The following is a 12,406-nucleotide window of genomic DNA, read 5'->3' on the forward strand; positions in this document are numbered from 1 at the left end:
CCCTTCCCACAGCAGGACCAACCACAATTACCACATCCCCAGTAGGGCTTTGTAAAGGTGGGACTGAAAAACCTCCAGGGAGGGTCTACCACCCCCTACGCAAGGGAATCCCATTCCAGTAGTTCACTGCCCTCCTGCGACAATAGCCCAAGAGCATGATACCTTCCTGTGCCTGGCCCCCATGGTTGATCTCTCCACAGTGAACTGGTTCCTGATGGAGAGGTAGCTGTCCGGCGTGGCGAGTTTCCAAATAGCGATGGCAACATGCTTCTAGAGGGGCATGGTGGGTCACATCTGGGTGTACTGTTGCCACAAAGTAGGGGCAATGCACTTGCAGAGCGCCAGGAAGGTGTCCTTCTGTGTGTAGACGTTTGGAGCCACTGCTGGTCATCCCATCACTCCATGATGATTCAGTCCCACCAGTTGGAACTGGTGTCCCAGTGCCAGAAGTGGCAGTGTAGAGTCAGTCCCAGTGCCAGAAGTGGCAGTGTACAGTGGGTAGGGTGGAGGTGAGAAGTAATGTGGTGCATGAGGAGCACCTGGGCAAGGGGGCTCACCCATCTTAGGTTGGTTGTTATCCTCAAACAGTGCTACAAGGGGAGCCTGCATAAACTGCACCAGGAGCTGTAGCAGCAGGTCTAAGAGCTGGTGAGTGCTTTGCTCCATAGTGGAAGTGCAGTGGTGTCAGCAAGAGCAAACAAAGCACACGGTGGAGTGTTTTCTGTCCCACAAGGAGGAACATAGCATGCCCACATCTTGAATACTGCATGCAAATGTGGTCACCTTGGCTCCAAAAAAATCATCTTAGCATTGGGAAGTTCATAAAAGGGCAACAAAAATATTTGGGGGTTTGGAGCAGCTGACATTTAAGGAGAGATTATTAGGACTGGGATTTTTCATTTCAGAAAAGAAGACTAAGGGGGGGATTATGATAGAGGACTATAAAATCATGACTGGTGTGGAGAAAGTAAGAAACAGTTATTTACTCCTTCCCATAACATAAGAACTACAAGTCACCAAATGAAATTAATAGGTAACTGTTTGAAACAAACAAAAGGAAGTATTTCTTCACACAATGCAGTCAACCTATGGAACTCCTTGCCAAAGGATGTTGTGAAGACCAACACTATAATAGGGTTCAAAAAAGAGCTAAATTCATTATTTAGGCTCATCAATGACTATTAGTCAGGATGGGCAGAAATGGTGTCCCTAGCCTGTCAGAAGCTGGCAATGGATAACAGGGGATGGAGCACTTGAGGAATGCCTGTTCTGTTCATTATTTCTTGGGCACCTGGCATTGGCCACTGTCAGAGGGCAGGATACTGAGCTAGATGGATCTTTGGTCTGATCCAGTATGGCCATTCTTAACAGGAATAATTGCACTATGTCCTCAGTTCTGTATAAGGCACAAATAAGAAAACAGGTCCAGGGTATGCCGAATTAAAGATTTTGCCAGGCCAGAGAGGGTGCTATGGATCTGGACATGAAGGGGTAGGGTTGGAGCACTTATCTGCTGCCCCACACCTGGGAGAGGCACATGGATTTGCACTCCCTGCTGCTTTCAGGCACCAAGAAGCCTCAGGGGATCCAACTCTGTGCACTGCCATTCCCCCAGCTGAGGGTCAGGGGGAATTACAACATGCAAACCTGCTTCCTACTCCACACCACAGGTGTTCCCAGATTAGGGTTACCCAGTGTACAGAAGTTCAAGTGTACTGAATTACTGAACCAGATGACACAGTGTGATCTTGTGTTTTCTCACCACCCCTCAAGTCCTACCTGTATTTGTCATTTGCTCTTGTCCTTATCTTAATTTAGGCTCCAATTTGCTTAAAAACTTTACACGCATAAGTAGTGCTATTGAACTCAATGGAACTAACGTACACGAGGTTAAATTCATGCATAAATGTTTGCTGGGTGAGAGCCTGAATCTAAACACTCTTTAGCATTCTATTTTTATGTGCAGTGCTTTAAAATCGACAGTGCTTTATTGTTCCCATATTTTATAGGAAGATTAAATACAAACATAAAAGTGAAAAAAGCATTAGCGCATGGGGTTATATACAAAAATTGGAAAAATTACAAGAGAGCATTAAAATAGGGTACAATTCATTTAGCGTTAGCCTAGGGCTGTAAGTGTTCCTTTGTGCCACCAACCTTGCTGATAAATCGGAAAGCATTTCTGAAATCTGTGCAGATTACTGCATTTCATTTTAGTTGAGGCTACCCAAGGCACAAAAACATGATGTAGAGCAGAGTAAAGATGCTCCTCTTCACCGAGGTCCTTTTGAAGCCACATAATGAAATACCTATTGTACAGTGCAAGATACAAGTTACAGTCCATATCCTAGGACATACATAAAATCATAAAACACTAGAACTGGAAGGAACCTTAAGAGGTCATCAAGTCCAGTCTCCTGCACTCACTGGCTGTGTCTAGACTGGGCCACTTATTCTGGAAAAGCAGCCGCTTTTCCGGAATAACTTGCCAGCTGTCTACACTGGCCCCTTGAATTTCCGGAAAAGCACTGACGATCTACTGTAAGAAATCAGCTGCTTTTCCGGAAATACTATGCTGATCCCGTTCGGGCAAAAGTCCTTTTTCCGGAAAACTGTTCCGGAAAAGGGCCAGTGTAGACAGCCCAGTAGTCTTTTCGGCAAAAAAGCCCCGATCGCAAAAATGACGATGGGGGCTTTTTTGCGGAAAAGCGCGTCTACATTGGCCACAGACGCTTTTCCGGAAAAGCATCCTGCCAATGTAGACGCTCTTTTTCCGGAAATACTTATAACGGAAAACTGTTCCATTTTAAGCATTTCCGGAAAATCATACCTGTGTAGACGTAGCCACTATCTAGACTATCCCTGACAGGTGATTGTCTAAAAATCTCCAGTGATGGAGATTCCACAGCCTCCCTAGGCAATATAAATTTCATGGCTGGTATCAGGCTCTTTGCAACGGAGACCTGATCAATCCAGAGATGAAATTCAGGGAGTGTGAAAAGGTGTGGTCACAGAAGACCTCTTGAGATTGTTCCCTGGTGTGCTGATCACGCCACTGACATCTGCCTTTTTGCTTTCTGGGACTCCCCACCACTCTGTCCTGCTGGACCAGATCTTCTGGTTTCCCCCAGACAAGGCAGAGTTGGGTCTGCTCCCTGAAAAGCAAAGCAGACACTGAACCACTTCAGCTCCGGGAGAATGTAGTTCTAGGGTATAGCATACAGGAAACCAACCCCACATAAATCCCTCTTTTCTGTGTAAGTTTTACACAAGGAAAGCTTGAGGATGTTTGCCCGCTTTATCAATGAAAGAGAGATGCACACTGATCATTCCCTCCAGGTAAAAATGATTGATGCAGGGCCTGATAGTAAACAAAAATGTTTACGAAACAGAATTACAAACAGAAGGATTTAAGCGGCTACAAGTAAAAATAGACAGATCAAAGTAAGTTACTAAGTTAATGAAATAAAAGCACATAGCTAAGGCTAATTCACAAAAAAAATCTTAATGCCAGCAGACTCTTATCCTAACGAGTTGTTCTTGTTCTACGCAAAATCTTCAGGTCAGACTTTTTTACCCTGACCTGGGTCCCCATGTAGGGATATTAAAAAGCAGTTTGGGGTTTTTTTGGTAAATGTGTCACCGCTGAAAATTTCAGTAGTGAGATGTTTACACACAGGGGAAGCAACGGAGGCAGCAGTGCAAGGGGGAGAAGCAGGCAGCTCTGGAAGCCAACTTAAGAGATGGCTCCATGAGCACTGGCTCCTTCCTGCCTCCCTCTCCCTCCCCCACACTGCTGCAGGTATGAGAGGCAGCAACGCAAGGTAGCAATGCTCACAGGGAGCAGGCTTAAAAGTGTATGTGTGTGTGGGGGGGGGTGTGCTTGTGTGTAATCATTCCTATAAGCCCAGGCTCATTGGTTAACTGTTTAAAGGTGTATATTAATATCTCTCTAGCCCCCAGCCCTTTGTATCCTTTCAGGATTTTCCAGAGCACCTGAAGACCAAGGGCTAGCAGGTAACCCAACTCTGTGCCTTGTCATAATTATATAAGAAACAGTGTCTGTACACTCATGCTCAGTTATTTCAACTTCAATGGCATTTATAACCAACTTGGGAATGAAAGGTTAATTCTGGTGGGCTTTACCAACTCTATGTCCATAAAAATCTGCCTGTCTCAGTAAGTAAATACTTTAGGGCAGTTTGCAGAAAAATATATGATATAGCGAATAACAATTCTCCTCCTCTTCTTCCCATAAGTTATTCCTTTATTGTTCAGTCCCCAACATCCAGATATTTAGGGTGATATGCAGCTCTCTACAGTCAAATACAAGTGACCAATCATTACAATTACAGCAACATAATGTTATTTTGCTATACTTTATAAAAATGCATTACAAATGGCAAACAATAGAGCAGCAGCTCCTCAAATAGCCTATACTATGCAATAAGAAATGAAGAGCAAGGAGTGAGTGAAAGCAGAGATTCCTCTGACCATTAGATGTTATTGTTCTACAGTTATTTATGTGTGCTAGACAACTTTAAAAATTTTGCTTGAGTGTCTAGGTTGGTAGGCCTAAAAACCGACACTCACAGAAAGGCAAGCTAGAGGTGGGCGCACAAATGGGCTGACGTGTGTTTGCTGATAGTCCAGCATTTATCAGGGACTGCTGAAAAAATGTGAAAAAGTCCCATAAGTCAGACCATACTTTTGGTAATTATTATCCAGGAGGGTCAGTTTGTGTGTCTACCATCATGAAAGTGCTCTCCACCCTTTAACAGTAAGCTACTTTATTTAAATAATGATAACACCATCTTACAATCTGGTTAAAGTTACGAGTTGTGTCCTGTTCCTTTAACATTTAAGACTTGTATAGAAGAACAGATAAAAACTCTTTGTTGATATTTTGAAAATACTGCAGTCTTTTAATCGATGGAAAAATCATGTTTCCAGCTGAAAGTCCAAGTTACCAAAGACTGCTCTCCAAACAGGTTTCTTGGTGACTTTCAAGATCCAAATAACCTAGCAGATAACAGAAAACACAAAGTAGTTGAGAATTGGGTGTAATTGTATACTAGTCCTCCAGTTAAACATCATGACAGTCAGAAGAGATGTTAATACATATCTGGGGTAATTCTATTTTCCCATTCACAGGACTATATAGCTACAAAGGTGAAAAGCTAGCAGCTATTTTGATAGGTTGTCCATTGAGAACAAGCACGAGCACTGTTTTTTCTGAGAATGACAGAGAAAGAGAGAGAGAGATTGATTTTTCTTTTTTATATTCAAGATACTACTAAAGTCATTTGCCTCCATATAATTGACATATTTAAGGAACACATGGTAAGAAGCACTAGATTCATGGTGATGAGCAAAGAAACATGCATTACAAGTGCCAGACGGGAACATCTCCTTGCAGATCAAAACTGAAACAAATGAAGTTCAACAGCCCAAAACCAAAGGAAGACAAAGGGACCAGAAAGCTAGGGATAAAAACAAGATGTCTAACTTCAGAAAATTACAGCAATAAGATCCTATTTGGTTCTACTTACACAATCATGCAAAACATCATGAAGATATTCCACAAGGCAATGAAAATTCGAAAGTACCTGAGACTCAACAAAAACTCCCTGATATTGTCACCTACAAAATCAAAGGTAAAACCTTTTAACAAATACAAACACACATGCCCATTTATGCATTACATTTTCAATATTAACTGAAATATGTCATCAGCTGTTAGTACAATATAAAAATTGAGTGTTACAAAGGATAAACGAGGTGGGATGACCACCACCTAATTTCAGTCTGTCACTAACATGAACGCCATTTCACTACTTGATGAGGACACCAGGCTAGAGTATTTAAATTTGTGATGTATGGTCAGCATACCCCTACCCCAAACCTTTCCCCTGCTCCCAGCCCTTTGGCTGCAGCACTGGGGGTTGGAGAGGAGGCACAGATAGACCCGGGCAGCTGGGAAGAGAACAGGCCCTATCAGATGGGGAGGGAGTGGCCTAGAGGAGGGAGCGGCCTACAGGAGGGAACAAATAGACTCCAGGTGGGCAGTGTGTGCCTAGTTAGGCTATATCTGTCTTCCCACCTCAATCATTCACCATAATGAGGATAAATACAAAAGGGTAACTTAAAAGCACATGTGTTAATGAGGAAATCAATGCATAAAGGTACTGAGCTCTTCTGCAGAATAGATGCTAATGTCCAAAAATGTCTGAAGGATTGTACACTGTAAAACTTAGGACTCCTTCTCCAAGTCACAATACTGAGAGGAAGAGTAGTGCCAGCAGAGGCAGATGTTGTCTCATCAAGTTAAAAGCAGAGACTGACAGGCTGACCAATTTAGCTATGGATCAATCTGTTAACTTGTGTTTGGGGGTCTCAGAAATGGATTCATGTTAAGCACTTTTGACTTAGAGGTTTCCCACACAGCTTTGATTAATCAGAGAAAAGCTGCCTGTGTGAAGAAGTGCACCATTCACAGCCAGCTGTGCAGTACTCAGGCTAAGCAAAACAATACACTGATAGTCACAGATAAGGTATTCACTCATCGAGCCTATTACCGGTATTTGGCTCCCTAGATTCTTCACCGAAGCCCTGAGTGTCTTTCTTCTTCCTGCAGGGACACAGGAGTTATTCCCACGTTGCTCTAAACCAGTGCTTCCCAGACTTTTCGGCATCACGCCCCCTTTTTGATTTTTCAGAAACCCTCACACCTCCCCTCCCCTAACAATAGCTGCAAAACTTGGGGTGGGATTGACGGGGGCATGTGGGGCTGGGTCGCCTCACCCCCCCCCGGAAGTTCCCGCTCCCCCGGGGGGGCACGTCCCCCAGTCTGGGAACCCATGCTCTAAGCAGACATGCATGAAGAGTGGGAGTCCCAGTAGGACCTAGAGCTGGGGCGGGGTGCAAGGCCACCAGAGCTCGGGGTGACGGGGGGGGCGGGGCGCAAGGCCACCAGAGCTCGGGGTGACGGGGGGGGCGGGGCGCAAGGCCACCAGAGCTCGGGGTGACGGGGGGGGCGGGGCGCAAGGCCACCAGAGCTCGGGGTGACGGGGGGGGCGGGGCGCAAGGCCACCAGAGCTCGGGGTGACGGGGGGGGCGGGGCGCAAGGCCACCAGAGCTCGGGGTGATGGGGGGGGCGGGGCGCAAGGCCACCAGAGCTCGGGGTGATGGGGGGGGCGGGGCGCAAGGCCACCAGAGCTCGGGGTGATGGGGGGGGCGGGGCGGGGCACGGGGGGGGCGGCAGCGGCTGCCCCGGGAGACCCCGCTCGGGCCCGAGCGCCCCGCACTCACAGCCGGAAGTTCAACACGGCGCCGGCGTTCATCAGCAGCGTCCTGGGGAGAGAGAGCGCGTGAGAGCGGCGCGCGCGACCCGGGGCTCCCGCCCGTCGCCCGAACCCCCCCGTACCCGCACAGCAGCAGGTCCCCGAGCATCGCGGCGGCTTCCGGACCGGGACAGGAAGCGGAAGTGCCTCTGACAGCTCACTTCCTGCGCGGCTCCCGCCTCCAAGTGGGCCGAGACTTCCGGGCGCGCAGGGGGCGGGGCCTATGCGCGCGGCTCGCTGGGGTCCGCCCCCGCCCGGAGAGGGGCGGGGTCGCGCCAGGCCCCAGAGCAGCGCTCGCTCCCTCCCTCGGGCGGATACAGCCCCGCAGCCCGGGCGCGTCGGGAGGGGGAGGGGGTTTGAGCGCGCGCAGTCTCCGCCCCGGGGCTGATTGCGGAGGGGAGCGCGAGCTCATTAACACGCAGGGAGGGGCCTAGGGCCCGTGTCCGAGCCCCGCTCCGCGGCTGCCCCTCCCCGTGTCCCCACGCCAGGGCCACGCTGCCCGGAGGTGCGGGGGGGGGGCAGAGCTGGGTCTGTAGCCGGGAAACTTCAAAACCAGCAAATGGTCCAATAGCCCCGTAAAGACTCGAACGTGGCGCTGTAGCCGGCAGGAGGCTTCGTGGCGAAACCTGCTCAGCTCAGGGCCCCGCTGATGCACCATCCGCCTGCGGCCTCCAGCCTCCAGCCCCGACAGCACCTCTTCAGTCTCCGAACAGGCCAAGATCTACCGCCCCGCCCCTTCCTTGAAGCCCCGCCCTCTAGTCTCCTGTCCATGCTTGCTATCCCCAGCCCGTATACACGCTGTTAAACAGTTTCTTTTTAAATTATGCAATATATAAAAGTAAAATCACGTTTAGAGTTATGAAATAAATGGTCTGTTTTTAATTCATGCTATTTAAATGTCTAATGAAGCATTTACATTTATACATTTTGTTCTCTGCTATTTTGTAAATCTAAAATCAAGTATTGATAATTCTATATTTTTTCTTCCAATAACAAAGTCTCAGTGTGACACCTGTGACTGAACAGTATCTGCCAGTGTCTTGAAGTCTGGGTTGTAGTCTGAGATTGCTAGTCGTACACAGTCCATCAGACGGGCATCTGTGATCCTGCCCTCAGCCTGGGAAGCTTGCTCCAGCACAGCGGGAGCTAGATGCAGCCTCCCTGGGCTGAGCACAGGGCAGCCGGGCTGGAGGGAAGAGAAGTAGCTGCCCGGCCAGCTGGCCATGGCACTCAGCCAGGGTGCACCAAGCTCCACGTGGGCAGGCGCAGAGGAGAAGCCACCGATCAGCTGGAGCGTGGGGCAGCTTCTTTCAGCTGAAAGCCACAGTCAGCTTGCTGGAGTGTTTCAGCCCTCCCGACCTCCCAGCTCCCACCATTCCTTGCACCTACTCACCTGTGTTGTTGCTCAGTAAGTAGCTGCTCCTCAAATGAGGAAATCTAATGTAAATGTACTGCGCAGGCGCGCAGTTCGGAGAGGGCTCAAGAGCTACTCTTAGAACCCCTGAGAGCTACTGGTAGATCACGATCTACTGGTTGGTGACCACGGCAATACAGTTAGCAATATCACAGAACCCCTCGGTAATAGACTCGATGACATTTCAATCCTCTTGGAAATTGGAGGAGTTAGTAACAAACTTTTTCACCAAGTCCTATACAATACATAGGTAGAGTCGACTCTGGATGTCCTTTTGGACACCTCAGCTTGCCAGATATGGAGCCAGAGCTGCCTCTGGGCAGTCTTTGGCATTGCAGCTTGTGTTGCAACTCATGCAGCAGTTTCTGTAGGCTACCTCCCTGGCCCTGCAGGAACTCAATCCCCTACTGCTCTGAGAGACCCTACTTGGATCTCTGCGGGCATTGTTCATGCAGCTGGATCCCGTCCACCCTCCCCATCTCTGGCGTCTGGGCACCAGTGCAGAATTGTGGGACCAGATTGTAATGGAGTGATGGGGAGACCAGCAATGGCTCCAGAACTTCAGGATGAGGAAAGACACCTTTATGGAGCTCTGTGAGTGGCTCACTCCTGCCATCAAGTGATGGGATGCTCATATGAGACCCACCAACTAACTACAGAAGTGTCTCACCATCACCCTCCGGAAGCTCGCCATGATGGATTGCTTCCAATCCGTGAGGAACCAGTTTGGTGTGGGGAGCTCGACCATCAGGGCCCTGGTCATGCAGGTATGGCATTCTTAGCTATTGTCCCAGGAGGGGGGATGGACTGCAGAAATGGGCTTCCCTAGGGAAACAGGGACGGGGTAGGGGGGGAAGTGGTGCAAGCCCCCTTCCTGGGAGGTTTTTGCAGTCCTGCCCTCACAAAGCCCTTCTGGGGGTTGGGGTGAGTGGGTTTCTCCTGGTGAATGTGCGGGGAGGGGGGAAGAAAGGGGTTGGACTGTAGGAACTCCCAGGGGCTCTGGCACCTCTGTCAATCTCTGTTTGTCTCCTTCTACAGGTGGTCAGGACCATCAACTCCATCCTGCTGCGGAGGGTCATCTACCTTTGCAATGTGGACACCATCATTGCTGGTTTTGCTGACTTGGGCTTCCCCAGCTGTGTGGGAGAGGGTGTTATTGGCAGCACCCACATCCCCATCCAGGCCCCCGATCACTGGGCATCTCTCTACACCAGCCAGAAGGAATACTTTTCAATGGTCCTGCAAGCCGTGGCGGACCACTGGAACCAGTTCACCAACATCTGTGTTGGATGGTCAGGGAAGGCACACAACGCGCATGTCTTTAGGAACTCTAGTATGTTCCACAAGCTGCAAGCCGGAACGTTTGTCCCCGACCTCACCATCAGGGTCGGGGATGTGGACATACCCGTCTGCATGGTGAGGGATGCGGCCTTCCCTCTCCTGCATTGGCTCATGAGGCCATACATCGGACACCTCAACCCCTCTCAAGAACAGTACAGTACCAGGCTCAGCAGGGACCGCATGGTCATGGAGGGTGCCTTTGGCCATTTGAAGGCATGGTTCAGATGCCTCCTCACCCAGCTGGACCTCAGGGAGCACAACATTCTGCATGTGTATGTTGTGTGCTCCACAATGCGTGTGAGTGGAAGAGGGAGGCATTCCTGCCAGGATGGGGGGCGGAGGCTAACTGGATTGGCAGGGCCTACGAACAGCCATGCACAGCTGCTATCTGGCAGACCCGTCAGGGGGCTGTGCACATCCAGGAGGCACTAAGAAAGAGTCTCTCCTGGGCCACCCCACTAGGGGCTTCTGCTTCACCCCTCACTGCCTTTCCTCCAACAACCCCTCCCTTCCCCCCTTTCTCGCTGACAAACAAAACATTTGTTTTTGAAAAACTACAAACTCTGAGTTTTTTATTTGGGGTCAAAACAACTGGAGAGAGACTGGGGAAAGAACCTGGGCAAGGGGAGGACGGAGGGAAAAAGAGGGGTGATGAGACCCTCGGTGGAGGGAGGAGGGAGCTGGAAGGGTTAGGCGGAGAGGTGAGGAGAGGCTCAGGGCTGAAAGTGCACTCTTGTGCGGGACTGCTGAGTGTGTGTGTGTCAATGCCCCCAGCTTCCTTCTAGAGGTGGCTTGAGGAGGGAGGGTGTCCCTCCTGTCCCAGCCCATGTTCATGAGCATGGCAGACCTCTCCATGACACCCTGAGGCCAGCAGCACCCGGGTCTTCTGTGGCAGTCTCCTGGGGCTGTGTGGCCAGGAGCAAAGTGAGACGCTCTCACGTGCACAGGCTGCTGCGTGATCCCTGGGCTTCAAGGGCCAAACGAGGAGTACCCAGCTACCCCTCGTCGTCCACCCCCTCCACTTCTGTGTGAAGGGAATGTGATGGCACTCACATGAAATTCCTTCCCCTGCCTTGAATGATGCCTGGGACACATCTACAGGAAGGGGTACCGGCTCCATGGTCAGGAGGGTGCTGATGCTGGCCTCGTCTGGCTCCTCCTCTACCTCCTCCTCCTCACCTCTCCCTCCTGCAAGGATGATGACGGGTGTCTCAAGCCCGGAGTCCACAACCAGGGTGGGAAGGTACTGCCCCGCCCCCCGGGGATGCAGGCCAGGTCTTGAAAAGAAGAGCAAGTGTGGGATTCTGCTCCACAGCGGGAGTTGGCCTCTCTTGTCCTGGCACGTGGGGCAGAGCTCTTTTACCTTCATCTGCACCTGCTCCTGTGTGCGGATGTGCCCCTTGTTGGCCAGGCTCTCGGCCATCCAGCCATAGACAGTTGTATTCCTGCATCTGGTTTGGAGATCCTGGAGGTTGGTCTCGTCACCCCAAATCTCAATAAGGTCTAGGATCTCTGCACCAGACCAGGAAGGCGCGCATCTTTTTTGGCCCCTGGCAGGCTCCTGGGAGCTGTCTGACTGCTCCCTGGGAGCAGCGGAGCTCTAGGTGGGAGCAGCAGACTGGCTCATTTTGGGGGGTAAGGTGAGGCAGTGGCAGCTGCAGGGTGGCTCAGGGCTTCCTGCCTGCCACAAGCCCGTTCGCTTTAGGCTGCAGCTTTAAGGGCTCTGGAGGAAGGGGAAATAGAGTCTGGCTGAGTGTGGACAGAGCAGCCAGCAAGGCACCATGGAAGGGCAGGAGGCCCCTTCTTTTGAAATAGCAGCTGTTGCCCTGTCTACACAGCCCCTATTCCAAAATAACTCTGTTGTTCTTTGTAGAATGAGTACAGCAGTCAGAATAAGCCATCCATTATTTCAAAATAACAGAATTTCGGTGTAGACGCTCACAGAGTTATTTCAGAATAGCAGCCCTTATGCTCGGCAGGGACCCAGTTATACTGCAGAGTGACCATATAGGGGCGGCTGCACTACTAAGAGAGTAACCAGCAGGGGCCCAGGGGGCCTCTTATCTTGTAGGCCACCTGCCCAAGTAAATGCCTCCCCTCCCCTAAAGTATCAAGTCCCCCTGCTCCAGTGCCAGGTGGGGTGCGGGGAGCCCTGTTGCCCCACTGCACCCCCAGGAAGCAGGAGTCAGGACGGGGCTGGGAGGTTGGGGACGGCTTACTGGGGCCACAATGGCAAAGATGGTGCTGCTCCAGCAGCGGCTCCTCCCAGGGGCCTGAACAGCACGCCCTCTGCTCCCACAACCTCCCT

The 12,406-nt window shown here is 50.5% G+C and overlaps 1 protein-coding gene across 1 annotated transcript; it reads right to left on the bottom strand.

Annotated features, from left to right (window-relative positions):
* Positions 1–4,246: 4,246 nt before the first annotated feature.
* SMIM7 (small integral membrane protein 7) lies at positions 4,247–8,011 on the bottom strand. The gene is made up of 5 exons (XM_075903355.2): positions 7,427–8,011; positions 7,312–7,353; positions 6,579–6,631; positions 5,553–5,643; positions 4,247–5,022 (listed from the first exon to the last, which is right to left on the bottom strand). Exons 1-5 carry the CDS (start codon positions 7,450–7,452, stop codon positions 5,007–5,009), a joined length of 228 nt encoding a protein of 75 aa, XP_075759470.1. The 5' UTR covers positions 7,453–8,011; the 3' UTR covers positions 4,247–5,006.
* Between the last annotated feature and the right edge of the window lie 4,395 nt (positions 8,012–12,406).

Source organism: Pelodiscus sinensis, chromosome 32 (genome assembly GCF_052426305.1).
Source record: "Pelodiscus sinensis isolate ZL-2025 chromosome 32, ASM5242630v1, whole genome shotgun sequence".
Taxonomy (NCBI): domain Eukaryota; kingdom Metazoa; phylum Chordata; order Testudines; family Trionychidae; genus Pelodiscus; species Pelodiscus sinensis.

Coding starts and splice junctions, on each gene's coding strand:
- SMIM7 (XM_075903355.2), bottom strand. CDS start 7,452: ATGCTCGGGGACCTGCTGCTGTGCGG. Junction 7,354..7,426: donor GGGGACCTGCTGCTGTGCGG/GTACGGGGGGGT, acceptor CTCTCTCCCCAG/GACGCTGCTGATGAACGCCG. Junction 6,632..7,311: donor GCCGTGTTGAACTTCCGGCT/GTGAGTGCGGGG, acceptor GTGTCCCTGCAG/GAAGAAGAAAGACACTCAGG.